Genomic DNA, 19,605 nt, shown 5'->3' with positions numbered 1-19,605 from the left:
GGTATCCCTCTGGCCCTGGGTATCTCTCCGACCCCACTCTGACCCCGGGTATCTCTCCAACCCCGGGTATCTCTCCGACCCCACTTTGACCCCGGGTATCCCACCGACTCTGGGTATCTCTCCGACCCAGGGTATCTCTCCGACCCCGGGTATCCCTTCGACCCCGGGTATCTCTCCGACCCCGGGTATCCCTTCAACCCCGGGTATCTCTCCGACCCCGGGTATCCCTCTGACCCCGGGTATCTCTCCAACCCCACTCTGACCCCGGGTATCCCTCCGACCCCGGGTATCCCTCTGACCCCGGGTATCTCTCCAACCCCACTCTGACCCCGGGTATCTCTCCGACCCCGGGTATCCCTCTGACCCCGGGTATCTCTACAACCCCACTCTGACCCCGGGTATCCCTCCGACCCCGGGTATCCCTCTGACCCCGGGTATCTCTCTGACCCCACTCTGACCCCTGGTATCCCTCCGACCCCTGGTATCCCTCCGACCCCTGGTATCCCTCCGACCCCGGGTATCCCTCCGACCCCGGGTCTCTCTCCGACCATGGGTATCCCTCCGACCCCGGGTATCCCTCCGACCCCGGGTACCCCTCTGACCCCGGGTATCCCTCTGACCCAGGGTATCCCTCTGACCCCGGGTATCTCTCCGACCCCACTCCGACCCCGGGTATCCCTCCGACCCCAGGTATCTCTACGACCCCGGGTATCTCTCCGACCACGGGTATCCCTCCGACCCCGGGTATCCCTCCGATCCCGGGTATCTCTCCGACCCCGGGTATCTCTCCGACCCCGGGTATCCCTCCGACCCCGGGTATCTCTCCGACCCCGGGTATCCCTCCGACTCTGGGTATCTTTCCGTCCCCGGATATCGCTCCGACCCTGGGTATCTCTCCGACCCCACTCCGACCCCGGGTTTCTCTCCGACCCCGGGTATCTCTCCGACCCCGGGTATCGCTCCCACCCTGTGTATCTCTCCGACCCCACTCTGACCCCGGGTGTCTCTCCGACTCCGGGTATCCCTCTGACCCTGGATATCTCTCCGACCCCACTCCATCACTCCGACCCCGGGTATCCCTCCAACCCCGGGTATCCCTCCGACCCCGGGTATCACTCTGACCCCGGGTATCTCTCCGACCCCGGGTATCTCTCCGACACCGGGTATCGCTCCCAACCTGTGTATCTCTCCGACCACACTCTGACCCAGGGTGTCTCTCCGACCTCGGGTGTCTCTCCGACCCCGGGTATCTCTCCGACCCCGTGTGTCTCTCCGACCCCGGGTATCCCTCCGACCCCTGGTATCCCAACGACCCCGGGTATCTCTCCGACCACGAGTATCCCTCCGACCACGGGTATCTCTCCAACCCCGGGTAGCCCTCCGACCTCGGGTATCCCTCCGACCCCGGGTATCACCCTGACCCCGGGTATCCCTCTGGCCCTGGGTATCTCTCCGACCCCACTCTGACCCCGGGTATCTCTCCAACCCCGGGTATCTCTCCGACCCCACTTTGACCCCGGGTATCCCACCGACTCTGGGTATCTCTCCGACCCAGGGTATCTCTCCGACCCAGGGTATCTCTCCGACCCCGGGTATCCCTTCGACCCCGGGTATCTCTCCGACCCCGGGTATCCCTTCAACCCCGGGTATCTCTCCGACCCCGGGTATCCCTCTGACCCCGGGTATCTCTCCAACCCCACTCTGACCCCGGGTATCCCTCCGACCCCGGGTATCCCTCTGACCCCGGGTATCTCTCCAACCCCACTCTGACCCCGGGTATCTCTCCGACCCCGGGTATCCCTCTGACCCCGGGTATCTCTACAACCCCACTCTGACCCCGGGTATCCCTCCGACCCCGGGTATCCCTCTGACCCCGGGTATCTCTACAACCCCACTCTGACCCCGGGTATCCCTCCGACCCCTGGTATCCCTCCGACCCCTGGTATCCCTCCGACCCCTGGTATCCCTCCGACCCCGGGTATCCCTCCGACCCCGGGTCTCTCTCCGACCATGGGTATCCCTCCGACCCCGGGTACCCCTCTGACCCCGGGTATCCCTCTGACCCAGGGTATCCCTCTGACCCCGGGTATCCCTCTGACCCCGGGTATCTCTCCGACCCCACTCCGACCCCGGGTATCCCTCTGACCCCAGGTATCTCTACGACCCCGGGTATCTCTCCGACCACGGGTATCCCTCTGACCCCGGGTATCCCTCCGATCCTGGGTATCTCTCCGACCCCGGGTATCTCTCCGACCCCGGGTATCTCTCCGACCCCGGGTATCCCTCCGACTCTGGGTATCTTTCCGTCCCCGGATATCGCTCCGACCCTGGGTATCTCTCCGACCCCACTCCGACCCCGGGTTTCTCTCCGACCCCGGGTATCTCTCCGACCCCGGGTATCGCTCCCACCCTGTGTATCTCTCCGACCCCACTCTGACCCCGGGTGTCTCTCCGACTCCGGGTATCCCTCTGACCCTGGATATCTCTCCGACCCCACTCCATCACTCCGACCCCACTCCGACCCCGGGTATCCCTCCAACCCCGGGTATCACTCTGACCCCGGGTATCTCTCCGACCCCGGGTATCTCTCCGACACCGGGTATCGCTCCCAACCTGTGTATCTCTCCGACCACACTCTGACCCAGGGTGTCTCTCCGACCCCGGGTGTCTCTCCGACCCCGGGTATCTCTCCGACCCCGTGTGTCTCTCCGACCCCGGGTATCCCTCCGACCCCTGGTATCCCAACGACCCCGGGTATCTCTCCGACCACGAGTATCCCTCCGACCACGGGTATCTCTCCAACCCCGGGTAGCCCTCCGACCTCGGGTATCCCTCCGACCCCGGGTATCACCCTGACCCCGGGTATCCCTCTGGCCCTGGGTATCTCTCCGACCCCACTCTGACCCCGGGTATCTCTCCAACCCCGGGTATCTCTCCGACCCCACTCTGACCCCGGGTATCTCTCCAACCCCGGGTATCTCTCCGACCCCACTTTGACCCCGGGTATCCCTCCGACCCCGGGTATCCCACCGACTCTGGGTATCTCTCCGACCCTGGGTATCCCTCTGACCCCGGGTATCTCTCCAACCCCGGGTATCTCTCTGACCCCACTCTGACCCCGGGTATCCCTCCGACCCCGGGTATCCCTCTGACCCCGGGTATCTCTCTGAGCCCACTCTGACCCAGGGTATCCCACCGACCCCGGGTATCCCTCCGACCCCGGGTATCCCTCCGACCCCGGGTATCTCTCTGACCCCGCTCTGACCTCTGGTATCCCTCCGACGCCTGGTATCCCTCCGACCCCTGGTATCCCTCCGACCCCGGGTATTTCTCCGACCCCGGGTATCCCTCCGACCCCGGGTATCCCTCTGACCCAGGGTATCCCTCCGACCCCGGGTATCCCTCTGACCCAGGGTATCCCTCTGACCCCGGGTATCCCTCTGACCCCGGGTATCTCTCCGACCCCACTCCGACCTCGGGTATCTCTCCGACCCCGGGTATCTCTCCGACCCCGGGTATCCCTCTGACCCAGGGTATCCCTCCGACCCCGGGTATCCCTCCGACCCCGGGTATCTCTCCGACCCCACTCCGACCTCGGGTATCTCTCCGACCCCGGGTATCTCTCCGACCCCGGGTATCCCTCCGACCCCGGGTATCCCTCCGACTCTAGGTATCTCTCCGACCCCGGGTATCCCTCCGACCCTGGGTATCCCTCCGACCCCGGGTATCCCTCTGACCCTGGGTATCTCTCCGACCCCACTCTGACCCCGGGTATCCCTCCGACCCCGGGTATCCCTCCGACCCCGGGTATCTCTCTGACCCCGGGTATCTCTCCGACCCCGGGTATCCCTCCGACCCCGGGTATCTCTCCGACCCCGGGTATCTCTCCGACCCCGGGTATCTCTCCGACCCCGGGTATCCCTCTGACCCCGGGTATCTCTACAACCCCACTCTGACCCCGGGTATCCCTCCGACCCCGGGTATCCCTCTGACCCCGGGTATCTCTACAACCCCACTCTGACCCCGGGTATCCCTCCGACCCCTGGTATCCCTCCGACCCCTGGTATCCCTCCGACCCCTGGTATCCCTCCGACCCCGGGTATCCCTCCGACCCCGGGTCTCTCTCCGACCATGGGTATCCCTCCGACCCCGGGTACCCCTCTGACCCCGGGTATCCCTCTGACCCAGGGTATCCCTCTGACCCCGGGTATCCCTCTGACCCCGGGTATCTCTCCGACCCCACTCCGACCCCGGGTATCCCTCTGACCCCAGGTATCTCTACGACCCCGGGTATCTCTCCGACCACGGGTATCTCTCCGACCACGGGTATCCCTCTGACCCCGGGTATCCCTCCGATCCTGGGTATCTCTCCGACCCCGGGTATCTCTCCGACCCCGGGTATCTCTCCGACCCCGGGTATCCCTCCGACTCTGGGTATCTTTCCGTCCCCGGATATCGCTCCGACCCTGGGTATCTCTCCGACCCCACTCCGACCCCGGGTTTCTCTCCGACCCCGGGTATCTCTCCGACCCCGGGTATCGCTCCCACCCTGTGTATCTCTCCGACCCCACTCTGACCCCGGGTGTCTCTCCGACTCCGGGTATCCCTCTGACCCTGGATATCTCTCCGACCCCACTCCATCACTCCGACCCCACTCCGACCCCGGGTATCCCTCCAACCCCGGGTATCACTCTGACCCCGGGTATCTCTCCGACCCCGGGTATCTCTCCGACACCGGGTATCGCTCCCAACCTGTGTATCTCTCCGACCACACTCTGACCCAGGGTGTCTCTCCGACCCCGGGTGTCTCTCCGACCCCGGGTATCTCTCCGACCCCGTGTGTCTCTCCGACCCCGGGTATCCCTCCGACCCCTGGTATCCCAACGACCCCGGGTATCTCTCCGACCACGAGTATCCCTCCGACCACGGGTATCTCTCCAACCCCGGGTAGCCCTCCGACCTCGGGTATCCCTCCGACCCCGGGTATCACCCTGACCCCGGGTATCCCTCTGGCCCTGGGTATCTCTCCGACCCCACTCTGACCCCGGGTATCTCTCCAACCCCGGGTATCTCTCTGACCCCACTCTGACCCCGGGTATCTCTCCAACCCCGGGTATCTCTCCGACCCCACTTTGACCCCGGGTATCCCTCCGACCCCGGGTATCCCACCGACTCTGGGTATCTCTCCGACCCTGGGTATCCCTCTGACCCCGGGTATCTCTCCAACCCCGGGTATCTCTCTGACCCCACTCTGACCCCGGGTATCCCTCCGACCCCGGGTATCCCTCTGACCCCGGGTATCTCTCTGAGCCCACTCTGACCCAGGGTATCCCACCGACCCCGGGTATCCCTCCGACCCCGGGTATCCCTCCGACCCCGGGTATCTCTCTGACCCCGCTCTGACCTCTGGTATCCCTCCGACCCCTGGTATCCCTCCGACCCCTGGTATCCCTCCGACCCCGGGTATTTCTCCGACCCCGGGTATCCCTCCGACCCCGGGTATCCCTCTGACCCAGGGTATCCCTCCGACCCCGGGTATCCCTCTGACCCAGGGTATCCCTCTGACCCCGGGTATCCCTCTGACCCCGGGTATCTCTCCGACCCCACTCCGACCTCGGGTATCTCTCCGACCCCGGGTATCTCTCCGACCCCGGGTATCCCTCTGACCCAGGGTATCCCTCCGACCCCGGGTATCCCTCCGACCCCGGGTATCTCTCCGACCCCACTCCGACCTCGGGTATCTCTCCGACCCCGGGTATCTCTCCGACCCCGGGTATCCCTCCGACCCCGGGTATCCCTCCGACTCTAGGTATCTCTCCGACCCCGGGTATCCCTCCGACCCTGGGTATCCCTCCGACCCCGGGTATCCCTCTGACCCTGGGTATCTCTCCGACCCCACTCTGACCCCGGGTATCCCTCCGACCCCGGGTATCCCTCCGACCCCGGGTATCTCTCTGACCCCGGGTATCTCTCCGACCCCGGGTATCCCTCCGACCCCGGGTATCTCTCCGACCCCGGGTATCTCTCCGACCCCGGGTATCTCTCCGACCCCAGTTATCCCTCCAACCCCGGGTATCTCTCCGACCCCGGGTATCCCTCTGACCCCGGGTATCTCTCCGACCCCAGTTATCCCTCCAACCCCGGGTATCTCTCCGACCCCGGGTATCTCTACGACCCCGGGTATCCCTCCGACCCCGGGTATCCCTCTGACCACGGGTATCTCTCCGACCCCGGGTATCTCTCCGACCCCGGGTATCCCTCCGACCCCGGGTATCTCTCCGACCCCGGGTATCCCTCCGACCCCGGGTATCTCTCCGACCCCGGGTATCTCTCCGACACCGGGTATCTCTCCGACCCCAGTTATCCCTCCAACCCCGGGTATCTCTCCGACCCCGGGTATCTCTACGACCCCGGGTTTCTCTCCGACCCCGGGTATCTCTCCGACCCCGGGTATCGCTCCCACCCTGTGTATCTCTCCGACCACGGGTATCCCTCCAACCCCGGGTATCCCTCCGACCCCGGGTATCAATCCGACCCCGGGTATCTCTCCGACCCCGGGTATCTCTCCGACACCGGGTATCGCTCCCAACCTGTGTATCTCTCCGACCACACTCTGACCCAGGGTGTCTCTCCGACCCCGGGTGTCTCTCCGACCCCGGGTATCTCTCCGACCCCAGGTGTCTCTCCGACCCCGGGTATCCCTCCGACCCCTGGTATCCCAACGACACCGGGTATCTCTCCGACCACGAGTATCCCTCCGACCACGGGTATCTCTCCAACCCCGGGTAGCCCTCCGACCTCGGGTATCCCTCCGACCCCGGGTATCACCCTGACCCCGGGTATCCCTCTGGCCCTGGGTATCTCTCTGACCCCACTCTGACCCCGGGTATCTCTCCAACCCCGGGTATCTCTCCGACCCCACTCTGACCCCGGGTATCTCTCCAACCCCGGGTATCTCTCCGACCCCACTTTGACCCCGGGTATCCCTCCGACCCCGGGTATCCCACCGACTCTGGGTATCTCTCCGACCCCGGGTATCCCTCTGACCCCGGGTATCTCTCCAACCCCACTCTGACCCCGGGTATCCCTCCGACCCCGGGTATCCCTCTGACCCCGGGTATCTCTCTGACCCCACTCTGACCCAGGGTATCCCACCGACCCCGGGTATCCCTCCGACCCCTGGTATCCCTCCGACCCCTGGTATCCCTCCGACACCGGGTATTTCTCCGACCCCGGGTATCCCTCCGACCCCGGGTATCCCTCTGACCCAGGGTATCCCTCCGACCCCAGGTATCCCTCTGACCCAGGGTATCCCTCTGACCCCGGGTATCCCTCTGACCCCGGGTATCTCTCCAACCCCACTCTGACCCCGGGTATCCCTCCGACCCCGGGTATCCCTCTGACCCCGGGTATCTCTCCAACCCCACTCTGACCCCGGGTATCTCTCCGACCCCGGGTATCCCTCTGACCCCGGGTATCTCTACAACCCCACTCTGACCCCGGGTATCCCTCCGACCCCGGGTATCCCTCTGACCCCGGGTATCTCTCCAACCCCACTCTGACCCCGGGTATCCCTCCGACCCCGGGTATCTCTCCGACCCCGGGTATCTCTCCAACCCCGGGTATCTCTCTGACCCCACTCTGACCCCGGGTATCCCTCCGACCCCGGGTATCCCTCTGACCCCGGGTATCTCTCTGAGCCCACTCTGACCCAGGGTATCCCACCGACCCCGGGTATCCCTCCGACCCCGGGTATCCCTCCGACCCCGGGTATCTCTCTGACCCCGCTCTGACCTCTGGTATCCCTCCGACCCCTGGTATCCCTCCGACCCCTGGTATCCCTCCGACCCCGGGTATTTCTCCGACCCCGGGTATCCCTCCGACCCCGGGTATCCCTCTGACCCAGGGTATCCCTCCGACCCCGGGTATCCCTCTGACCCAGGGTATCCCTCTGACCCCGGGTATCCCTCTGACCCCGGGTATCTCTCCGACCCCACTCCGACCTCGGGTATCTCTCCGACCCCGGGTATCTCTCCGACCCCGGGTATCCCTCTGACCCAGGGTATCCCTCCGACCCCGGGTATCCCTCCGACCCCGGGTATCTCTCCGACCCCACTCCGACCTCGGGTATCTCTCCGACCCCGGGTATCTCTCCGACCCCGGGTATCCCTCCGACCCCGGGTATCCCTCCGACTCTAGGTATCTCTCCGACCCCGGGTATCCCTCCGACCCTGGGTATCCCTCCGACCCCGGGTATCCCTCTGACCCTGGGTATCTCTCCGACCCCACTCTGACCCCGGGTATCCCTCCGACCCCGGGTATCCCTCCGACCCCGGGTATCCCTCCGACCCCGGGTATCTCTCCGACCCCGGGTATCTCTCCGACCCCGGGTATCCCTCCGACCCCGGGTATCTCTCCGACCCCGGGTATCTCTCCGACCCCGGGTATCTCTCCGACCCCAGTTATCCCTCCAACCCCGGGTATCTCTCCGACCCCGGGTATCTCTACGACCTCGGGTATCTCTCCGACCCCAGTTATCCCTCCAACCCCGGGTATCTCTCCGACCCCGGGTATCCCTCCGACCCCGGGTATCCCTCTGACCCCGGGTATCTCTCCGACCCCGGGTATCTCTCCGACCCCGGGTATCCCTCCGACCCCGGGTATCTCTCCGACCCCGGGTATCCCTCCGACCCCGGGTATCTCTCCGACCCCGGGTATCTCTCCGACCCCAGTTATCCCTCCAACCCCGGGTATCTCTCCGACCCCGGGTATCTCTACGACCCCGGGTTTCTCTCCGACCCCGGGTATCTCTCCGACCCCGGGTATCGCTCCCACCCTGTGTATCTCTCCGACCCCGGGTATCCCTCCAACCCCGGGTATCCCTCCGACCCCGGGTATCACTCCGACCCCGGGTATCTCTCCGACCCCGGGTATCTCTCCGACACCGGGTATCGCTCCCAACCTGTGTATCTCTCCGACCACACTCTGACCCAGGGTGTCTCTCCGACCCCGGGTGTCTCTCCGACCCCGGGTATCTCTCCGACCCCAGGTGTCTCTCCGACCCCGGGTATCCCTCCGACCCCTGGTATCCCAACGACCCCGGGTATCTCTCCGACCACGAGTATCCCTCCGACCACGGGTATCTCTCCAACCCCGGGTAGCCCTCCGACCTCGGGTATCCCTCCGACCCCGGGTATCACCCTGACCCCGGGTATCCCTCTGGCCCTGGGTATCTCTCCGACCCCACTCTGACCCCGGGTATCTCTCCAACCCCGGGTATCTCTCCAACCCCGGGTATCTCTCCGACCCCACTTTGACCCCGGGTATCCCTCCGACCCCGGGTATCCCACCGACTCTGGGTATCTCTCCGACCCCGGGTATCCCTCTGACCCCGGGTATCTCTCCAACCCCACTCTGACCCCGGGTATCCCTCCGACCCCGGGTATCCCTCCAACCCCGGGTATCTCTCCGACCCCACTTTGACCCCGGGTATCCCTCCGACCCCGGGTATCCCACCGACTCTGGGTATCTCTCCGACCCCGGGTATCCCTCTGACCCCGGGTATCTCTCCAACCCCACTCTGACCCCGGGTATCCCTCCGACCCCGGGTATCCCTCCGACCCCTGGTATCCCTCCGACCCCTGGTATCCCTCCGACACCGGGTATTTCTCCGACCCCGGGTATCCCTCCGACCCCGGGTATCCCTCTGACCCAGGGTATCCCTCCGACCCCGGGTATCCCTCTGACCCAGGGTATCCCTCTGACCCCGGGTATCCCTCTGACCCCGGGTATCTCTCCAACCCCACTCTGACCCCGGGTATCCCTCCGACCCCGGGTATCCCTCTGACCCCGGGTATCTCTCCAACCCCACTCTGACCCCGGGTATCTCTCCGACCCCGGGTATCCCTCTGACCCCGGGTATCTCTACAACCCCACTCTGACCCCGGGTATCCCTCCGACCCCGGGTATCCCTCTGACCCCGGGTATCTCTCCAACCCCACTCTGACCCCGGGTATCCCTCCGACCCCGGGTATCCCTCTGACCCCGGGTATCTCTCCAACCCCACTCTGACCCCGGGTATCTCTCCGACCCCGGGTATCCCTCTGACCCCGGGTATCTCTACAACCCCACTCTGACCCCTGGTATCCCTCCGACCTCGGTTATCCCTCTGACCCCGGGTATCTCTCTGACCCCACTCTGACCCCGGGTATCCCACCGACCCCGGGTATCCCTCCGACCCCGGATATCCCTCCGACACCGGGTATCTTTCTGACCCCACTCTGACCCCGGGTATCTCTCCAACCCCGGGTATCTCTCCGACCCCACTTTGACCCCGGGTATCCCTCCGACCCCGGGTATCCCACCGACTCTGGGTATCTCTCCGACCCCGGGTATCCCTCTGACCCCGGGTATCCCTCCGACCCCGGGTATCTCTCCAACCCCACTCTGACCCCGGGTATCCCACTGACCCCGGGTATCCCTCTGACCCCGGGTATCCCTCTGACCCCGGGTATCTCTCTGACCCCACTCTGACCCAGGGTATCCCACCGACCCCGGGTATCCCTCCGACCCCGGGTATCCCGCCGACCCCGGGTATCTCTCTGACCCCGCTCTGACCTCTGGTATCCCTCCGACCCCTGGTATCCCTCCGACCCCGGGTATTTCTCCGACCCCGGGTATCCCTCCGACCCCGGGTATCCCTCTGACCCCGGGTATCCCTCTGACCCAGGGTATCCCTCCGACCCCGGGTATCCCTCTGACCCAGGGTATCCCTCTGACCCCGGGTATCCCTCTGACCCCGGGTATCTCTCCGACCCCACTCCGACCTCGGGTATCTCTCCGACCCCGGGTATCTCTCTGACCCCGGGTATCCCTCTGACCCAGGGTATCCCTCTGACCCCGGGTATCCCTCTGACCCCGGGTATCTCTCCGACCCCGGGTATCTCTCCGACCCCACTTTGACCCCGGGTATCCCTCCGACCCCGGGTATCCCACCGACTCTGGGTATCTCTCCGACCCCGGGTATCCCTCTGACCCCGGGTATCTCTCCAACCCCACTCTGACCCCGGGTATCCCTCCGACCCCGGGTATCCCTCCAACCCCGGGTATCTCTCCGACCCCACTTTGACCCCGGGTATCCCTCCGACCCCGGGTATCCCACCGACTCTGGGTATCTCTCCGACCCCGGGTATCCCTCTGACCCCGGGTATCTCTCCAACCCCACTCTGACCCCGGGTATCCCTCCGACCCCGGGTATCCCTCCGACCCCTGGTATCCCTCCGACCCCTGGTATCCCTCCGACACCGGGTATTTCTCCGACCCCGGGTATCCCTCCGACCCCGGGTATCCCTCTGACCCAGGGTATCCCTCCGACCCCGGGTATCCCTCTGACCCAGGGTATCCCTCTGACCCCGGGTATCCCTCTGACCCCGGGTATCTCTCCAACCCCACTCTGACCCCGGGTATCCCTCCGACCCCGGGTATCCCTCTGACCCCGGGTATCTCTCCAACCCCACTCTGACCCCGGGTATCTCTCCGACCCCGGGTATCCCTCTGACCCCGGGTATCTCTACAACCCCACTCTGACCCCGGGTATCCCTCCGACCCCGGGTATCCCTCTGACCCCGGGTATCTCTCCAACCCCACTCTGACCCCGGGTATCCCTCCGACCCCGGGTATCCCTCTGACCCCGGGTATCTCTCCAACCCCACTCTGACCCCGGGTATCTCTCCGACCCCGGGTATCCCTCTGACCCCGGGTATCTCTACAACCCCACTCTGACCCCTGGTATCCCTCCGACCTCGGTTATCCCTCTGACCCCGGGTATCTCTCTGACCCCACTCTGACCCCGGGTATCCCACCGACCCCGGGTATCCCTCCGACCCCGGATATCCCTCCGACACCGGGTATCTTTCTGACCCCACTCTGACCCCGGGTATCTCTCCAACCCCGGGTATCTCTCCGACCCCACTTTGACCCCGGGTATCCCTCCGACCCCGGGTATCCCACCGACTCTGGGTATCTCTCCGACCCCGGGTATCCCTCTGACCCCGGGTATCCCTCCGACCCCGGGTATCTCTCCAACCCCACTCTGACCCCGGGTATCCCACTGACCCCGGGTATCCCTCTGACCCCGGGTATCCCTCTGACGCCGGGTATCTCTCTGACCCCACTCTGACCCAGGGTATCCCACCGACCCCGGGTATCCCTCCGACCCCGGGTATCCCTCCGACCCCGGGTATCTCTCTGACCCCGCTCTGACCTCTGGTATCCCTCCGACCCCTGGTATCCCTCCGACCCCGGGTATTTCTCCGACCCCGGGTATCCCTCCGACCCCGGGTATCCCTCTGACCCCGGGTATCCCTCTGACCCAGGGTATCCCTCCGACCCCGGGTATCCCTCTGACCCAGGGTATCCCTCTGACCCCGGGTATCCCTCTGACCCCGGGTATCTCTCCGACCCCACTCCGACCTCGGGTATCTCTCCGACCCCGGGTATCTCTCTGACCCCGGGTATCCCTCTGACCCAGGGTATCCCTCTGACCCCGGGTATCCCTCTGACCCCGGGTATCTCTCCGACCCCACTCCGACCTCGGGTATCTCTCCGACCTCGGGTATCTCTCCGACCCCGGGTATCTCTCCGACCCCGGGTATCCCTCTGACCCAGGGTATCCCTCCGACCCCGGGTATCTCTCCGACCCCGGGTAGCCCTCCGACCTCGGGTATCCCTCCGACCCCGGGTATCACCCTGACCCCGGGTATCCCTCTGACCCCGGGTATCTCTCCAACCCCGGGTATCTCTCCGACCCCACTTTGACCCCGGGTATACCTCCGACCCCGTGTATCCCTCCGACTCTGGATATCTCTCCGACCCTGGGTATCCCTCTGACCCCGGGTATCTCTCCAACCCCGGGTATCTCTCCGACCCCGGGTATCTCTCCGACCCCGGGTATCCCTCCGACCCCGGGTATCCCAACGACCCCGGGTATCTCTCCGACCACGAGTATCCCTCTGACCCCGGGTATCTCTCTGACCCCGGGTATCCCTCTGGCCCTGGGTATCTCTCCGACCCCACTCTGACCCCGGGTATCTCTCCAACCCCGGGTATCTCTCCGACCCCACTTTGACCCCGGGTATCCCACCGACTCTGGGTATCTCTCCGACCCAGGGTATCTCTCCGACCCCGGGTATCCCTTCGACCCCGGGTATCTCTCCGACCCCGGGTATCCCTTCAACCCCGGGTATCTCTCCGACCCCGGGTATCCCTCTGACCCCGGGTATCTCTCCAACCCCACTCTGACCCCGGGTATCCCTCCGACCCCGGGTATCCCTCTGACCCCGGGTATCTCTCCAACCCCACTCTGACCCCGGGTATCTCTCCGACCCCGGGTATCCCTCTGACCCCGGGTATCTCTACAACCCCACTCTGACCCCGGGTATCCCTCCGACCCCGGGTATCCCTCTGACCCCGGGTATCTCTCTGACCCCACTCTGACCCCTGGTATCCCTCCGACCCCTGGTATCCCTCCGACCCCTGGTATCCCTCCGACCCCTGGTATCCCTCCGACCCCGGGTATCCCTCCGACCCCGGGTCTCTCTCCGACCATGGGTATCCCTCCGACCCCGGGTATCCCTCCGACCCCGGGTACCCCTCTGACCCCGGGTATCCCTCTGACCCAGGGTATCCCTCTGACCCCGGGTATCTCTCCGACCCCACTCCGACCCCGGGTATCCCTCCGACCCCAGGTATCTCTACGACCCCGGGTATCTCTCCGACCACGGGTATACCTCTGACCCCGGGTATCCCTCCGATCCCGGGTATCTCTCCGACCCCGGGTATCTCTCCGACCCCGGGTATCCCTCCGACCCCGGGTATCTCTCCGACCCCGGGTATCCCTCCGACTCTGGGTATCTTTCCGTCCCCGGATATCGCTCCGACCCTGGGTATCTCTCCGACCCCACTCCGACCCCGGGTTTCTCTCCGACCCCGGGTATCTCTCCGACCCCGGGTATCGCTCCCACCCTGTGTATCTCTCCGACCCCACTCTGACCCCGGGTGTCTCTCCGACTCCGGGTATCTCTCTGACCCTGGATATCTCTCCGACCCCACTCCATCACTCCGACCCCACTCCGACCCCGGGTATCCCTCCAACCCCGGGTATCCCTCCGACCCCGGGTATCACTCTGACCCCGGGTATCTCTCCGACCCCGGGTATCTCTCCGACACCGGGTATCGCTCCCAACCTGTGTATCTCTCCGACCACACTCTGACCCAGGGTGTCTCTCCGACCTCGGGTGTCTCTCCGACCCCGGGTATCTCTCCGACCCCGTGTGTCTCTCCGACCCCGGGTATCCCTCCGACCCCTGGTATCCCAACGACCCCGGGTATCTCTCCGACCACGAGTATCCCTCCGACCACGGGTATCTCTCCAACCCCGGGTAGCCCTCCGACCTCGGGTATCCCTCCGACCCCGGGTATCACCCTGACCCCGGGTATCCCTCTGGCCCTGGGTATCTCTCCGACCCCACTCTGACCCCGGGTATCTCTCCAACCCCGGGTATCTCTCCGACCCCACTCTGACCCCGGGTATCTCTCCAACCCCGGGTATCTCTCCGACCCCACTTTGACCCCGGGTATCCCTCCGACCCCGGGTATCCCACCGACTCTGGGTATCTCTCCGACCCCGGGTATCCCTCTGACCCCGGGTATCTCTCCAACCCCACTCTGACCCCGGGTATCCCTCCGACCCCGGGTATCCCTCTGACCCCGGGTATCTCTCTGACCCCACTCTGACCCCGGGTATCCCTCCGACCCCGGGTATCCCTCCGACCCCGGGTATCCCTCCGACCCCGGGTATCTCTCTGACCCCGCTCTGACCTCTGGTATCCCTCCGACCTCTGGTATCCCTCCGACCCCTGGTATCCCTCCGACCCCGGGTATTTCTCCGACCCCGGGTATCCCTCCGACCCCGGGTATCCCTCTGACCCAGGGTATCCCTCCGACCCCGGGTATCCCTCTGACCCAGGGTATCCCTCTGACCCCGGGTATCCCTCTGACCCCGGGTATCTCTCCGACCCCACTCCGACCTCGGGTATCTCTCCGACCCCGGGTATCTCTCCGACCCCGGGTATCCCTCTGACCCAGGGTATCCCTCCGACCCCGGGTATCCCTCCGACCCCGGGTATCTCTCCGACCCCACTCCGACCTCGGGTATCTCTCCGACCCCGGGTATCTCTCCGACCCCGGGTGTCCCTCCGACCCCGGGTATCCCTCCGACCCCGGGTATCTCTCCGACCCCGGGTATCTCTCCGACCCCGGGTATCTCTCCGACCCCGGGTATCCCTCCGACCCCGGGTATCTCTCCGACCCCGGGTATCTCTCCGACCCCAGTTATCCCTCCAACCCCGGGTATCTCTCCGACCCCGGGTATCTCTTCGACCCCGGGTATCCCTCCGACCCCGGGTATCCCTCTGACCCCGGGTATCTCTCCGACCCCAGGTATCTCTCCGACCCCGGGTATCCCTCCGACCCCGGGTATCTCTCCGACCCCGGGTATCCCTCCGACCCCGGGTATCTCTCCGACCCCGGGTATCTCTCCGACCCCGGGTATCTCTCCGACCCCAGTTATCCCTCCAACCCCGGGTATCTCTCCGACCCCGGGTATCTCTACGACCCCGGGTATCCCTCCGACCCCGGGTATCCCTCTGACCCCGGGTATCCCTCCGACCCCACTCTGACCCCGGGTATCTCTCCGACCCCGGGTATCCCTCCGACCCCGGGTATCACTCTGACCCTGGGTATCTCTCCGACCCCACTCTGACCCCGGGTATCCCTCCGACCCCGGGTATCTCTCCGAGCCCGGGTATCTCTCCGAGCCCGGGTATCTCCGAGCCCGGGTATCTCTCCGATCCTGGGTATCTCTCCGACCCCGGGTATCCCTCCGACCCCGGGTATCTCTCCGACCCCGGGTATCCCTCTGACCCCGGGTATCTCTCCAACCCCACTCTGACCCCTGGTATCCCTCCGACCCCTGGTATCCCTCCGACCCCGGGTATCTCTCCGATCCCGGGTATCTCTCCGACCCCGGGTATCCCTCTGACCCCGGGTATCTCTCCAACCCCACTCTGACCCCGGGTATCCCTCCGACCCCGGGTATCCCTCCGACCCCGGGTATCCCTCCGACCCCGGGTATCTCTCCGACCCCGGGTATCCCTCCTACCCCGGGTATACCTCTGACCCCGGGTATCTCTCCGACCCCACTCCGACCCCGGGTATCCCTCCGACCCCGGGAATCTCTCCGACCGCGGGTATCTCTCTGACCACGGGTATCCCTCTGATCCCGGGTATCCCTCCGACCCCGGGTATCTCTCCGACCCCGGGTATCCCTCCGACTCTGGGTATCTCTCCGTCCCCAGGTATCCCTCCGACCCGGGGTTTCTCTCCGACCCCGGGTATCTCTCCGACCCCGGGTATCTCTCCGACCCCGGGTATCTCTCCGACCCCGGGTATCTCTCCGACCCCGGGTATCGCTCCCACCCTGTGTATCTCTCCGACCCCACTCTGACCCCGGGTGTCTCTCCGACCCCGGGTATCCCTCCGACCCCGGGTGTCTCTCCGACCCCGGGTATCCCTCCGACCCCGAGTATCTCACCGACCCCGGGTATCTCTCCGACCCCGGGTATCCCTCCGACCCCGAGTATCTCACCGACCCCGGGTATCTCTCCGACCCCGGGTATCCCTCCGACCCCGGGTATCCCTCTGGCCCTGGGTATATCTCCGACCCCACTCTGAACCCGGGTATCTCTCCAACCCCGGGTATCTCTCCGACCCCGGGTATCTCTCCGACCCCGGGTATCTCTCCGACCCCGGGTATCGCTCCCACCCAGGGTATCCCTCCGACCCAGGGTATCCCTCCGACCCAGGGTATCCTTCCGACTCTGGGTATCTCTCCGACCCAGGGTATCCCTTCGACCCCGGGTATCTCTCCGACCCCGGGTATCCCTCCGACCCCGGGTATCTCTCCGACCCCGGGTATCTCTCCGACCCCGGGTATCTCTCCGACCCCGGGTATCTCTCCGACCCCGGGTATCTCTCCGACCCCGGGTATCTCTCCGACCCCGGGTATCCCTCCGACCCCGGGTATCCATCCGACTCTGGGTATCTCTCCGTCCCCGGGTATCGCTCCGACCCTGGGTATCTCTCCGACCCGACTCCGACCCCGGGTTTCTCTCCGGCCCCGAGTATCGCTCCGACCCCGGGTATCGCTCCGACCCCGGGTATCGCTCCGACCCTGGGTATCTCTCCGACCCCACTCTAACCCTGGGTATCCCTCCGACCCCGGGTATCCCTCCGACCCCGGGTATCTCTCCGACCCCACTCTAACCCTGGGTATCTCTCCGACCCCGGGTATCCCTCCGACCCCGGGTATCGCTCCGACCCTGGGTATCCCTCTGACCCCGGGTATCTCTCCGACCCCGGGTATCTCTCCGACCCCGGGTAGCCCTCCGACCTCGGGTATCCCTCCGACCCCGGGTATCACCCTGACCCCGGGTATCCCTCTGACCCCGGGTATCTCTCCAACCAGGGGTATCTCTCCGACCCCACTTTGACCCCGGGTATACCTCCGACCCCGTGTATCCCTCCGACTCTGGATATCTCTCCGACCCTGGGTATCCCTCTGACCCCGGGTATCTCTCCGACCCCGGGTATCTCTCCGACCCCGGGTATCTCTCCGACCCCGGGTATCTCTCCGACCCCGGGTATCTCTCCGACCCCGGGTATCCCTCCGACCCCGGGTATCCCTCCGACCCCGGGTATCTTTCCGACCCCGGGTATCTTTCCGACCCCACTCTGACCCCGGGTATCCCTCCGACCCCGACTATCTCTCCTACGCCGGGTATCCCTCTGACACCGGGTATCTCTCCGACCCCACTCCGACCCCGGGTATCTCTCCGACCCCAGGTATCCCTCTGACACCGGGTATCTCTCCGACCCCACTCCGACCCCGGGTATCTCTCCGACCCCGGGTATCCCTCTGACCCCGGGTATCCCTCTGACCCCGGGTATCCCTCTGACCCTGGGTATCTCTCCGACCCCACTCCGTCCCCGGGTATCCCTCCGTCCCCGGGTATCTCTCCGACCCCGGGTATCTCTCCGACCCCGGGTATCTCTCTGACCCCGGGTATCTCTCTGACCCCGGGTATCCCTCTGACCCCACTCTGACCCCGGGTATCCCTCCGACCCCGGATATCCCTCCGACCCCGGGTATCCCTCTGACCCCGGGTATCTCTCTGACCCCACTCTGACCCCGGGTATCCCTCCGACCCCTGGTATCCCTCCGACCCCGGGTATTTCTCTGACCACGGGTATCCCTCTGACCCCGGGTATCTCTCTGACCCCACTCTGACCCCGGGTATCCCTCCGACCCCGGGTATCTCTCTGACCACAGGTATCCCTCTGACCCCGGGTATCTCTCTGACCCCACTCTGACCCCTGGTATCCCTCCGACCCCTGGTATCCCTCCGACCCCTGGTATCCCTCCGACCCCGGGTATCCCTCCGACCCCGGGTATTTCTCCGACCCCGGGTATCCCTCCGACCCCGGGTATCCCTCCGACCCCGGGTATCCCTCTGACCCCGGGTATCCCTCTGACCCCGGGTATCCCTCTGACCCCGGGTATCCCTCTGACCCCGGGTATCTCTCCGACCCCACTCCGTCCCCGGGTATCCCTCCGACCCCGGGTATCTCTCCGACCCCGGGTATCCCTCCGACCCCGGGTATCCCTCCGACCCCGGGCATCTCTCCGACCCCGGGTATCCCTCGACCCCGGGTATCTCTCCGACCCCACTCTGACCCAGGGTATCCCTCCGACCCCGGGTATCCCTCTGACCCCGGGTATCTCTCCGACCCCACTCCGTCCCCGGGTATCCCTCCGACCCCGGGTATCTCTCTGACCCCGGGTATCCCTCCGACCCCGGGTATCCCTCCGACCCCGGGTATCCCTCCGACCCCGGGTATCTCTCCGACCCCGGGTATCTCTCCGACCCCGGGTATCTCTCCGACCCCGGGTATCTCTCCGACCCCGGGTATCTCTCCGACCCCGAGTATCCCTCCGACCCCACTCTGACCCCAGTTACCCCACCGACCCCAGGCTGAACCTACACTGACCCCGGGTATGATTAACCCCCGCTATCTAACACGGTCTTTCACCCCCCACAGGACATGGAGATCAGCGTTTTTGAGCTGCGCACAATCCTCAACCGGGTCGTCACCAAACGTAAGTGACGGGATCGCCGGCCCGGGAACGGAGGGGGCAGGGAATAGGGGGCCGGGGAACAGGGGGGCAGGGGAATGGGGGGGCTGGGGAACGGGGTAGGATCGGGGGTCGGGGAGGGCCAGAGGATGGGGGAGATTGGGAGCCGGGCGGATCGGGGAACGGGGGGATCGGGGACCTGGAGGGGCCGGTTGATTCGGTGTTTGGGTGATTTGGGGTTTGGGTGATTCGGGGGTTTGGGTGATTCGGGGGTTTGGGTGATTCGGGGGTTTGGGTGATTCGGGGTTTGGGTGATTCGGGGGTTTGGGTGATTTGGGGTTTGGGTGATTCGG

The 19,605-nt window shown here is 65.5% G+C and overlaps 1 protein-coding gene across 1 annotated transcript in view; it reads left to right on the top strand.

Moving 5' to 3' along the window:
- LOC139243073 (calpain-1 catalytic subunit-like) overlaps positions 1 to 19,605 on the top strand; it is a gene marked incomplete at both ends in the record, with an annotated part of 231,498 nt that overhangs the window by 207,422 nt on the left and 4,471 nt on the right. The window contains one exon of the mRNA XM_070870667.1: positions 19,219 to 19,276. Coding sequence (XP_070726768.1) covers positions 19,219 to 19,276 — 58 coding nt within the window. The remainder of the gene's footprint in view (positions 1 to 19,218; positions 19,277 to 19,605) is intronic.

This window comes from Pristiophorus japonicus, unplaced genomic scaffold, assembly GCF_044704955.1.
Source record: "Pristiophorus japonicus isolate sPriJap1 unplaced genomic scaffold, sPriJap1.hap1 HAP1_SCAFFOLD_160, whole genome shotgun sequence".
Classification (NCBI taxonomy): Eukaryota; Metazoa; Chordata; class Chondrichthyes; family Pristiophoridae; genus Pristiophorus; species Pristiophorus japonicus.
Note: the sequence above shows the minus strand (reverse complement) of the source record. Positions and strands in the feature narration are given on the sequence as shown.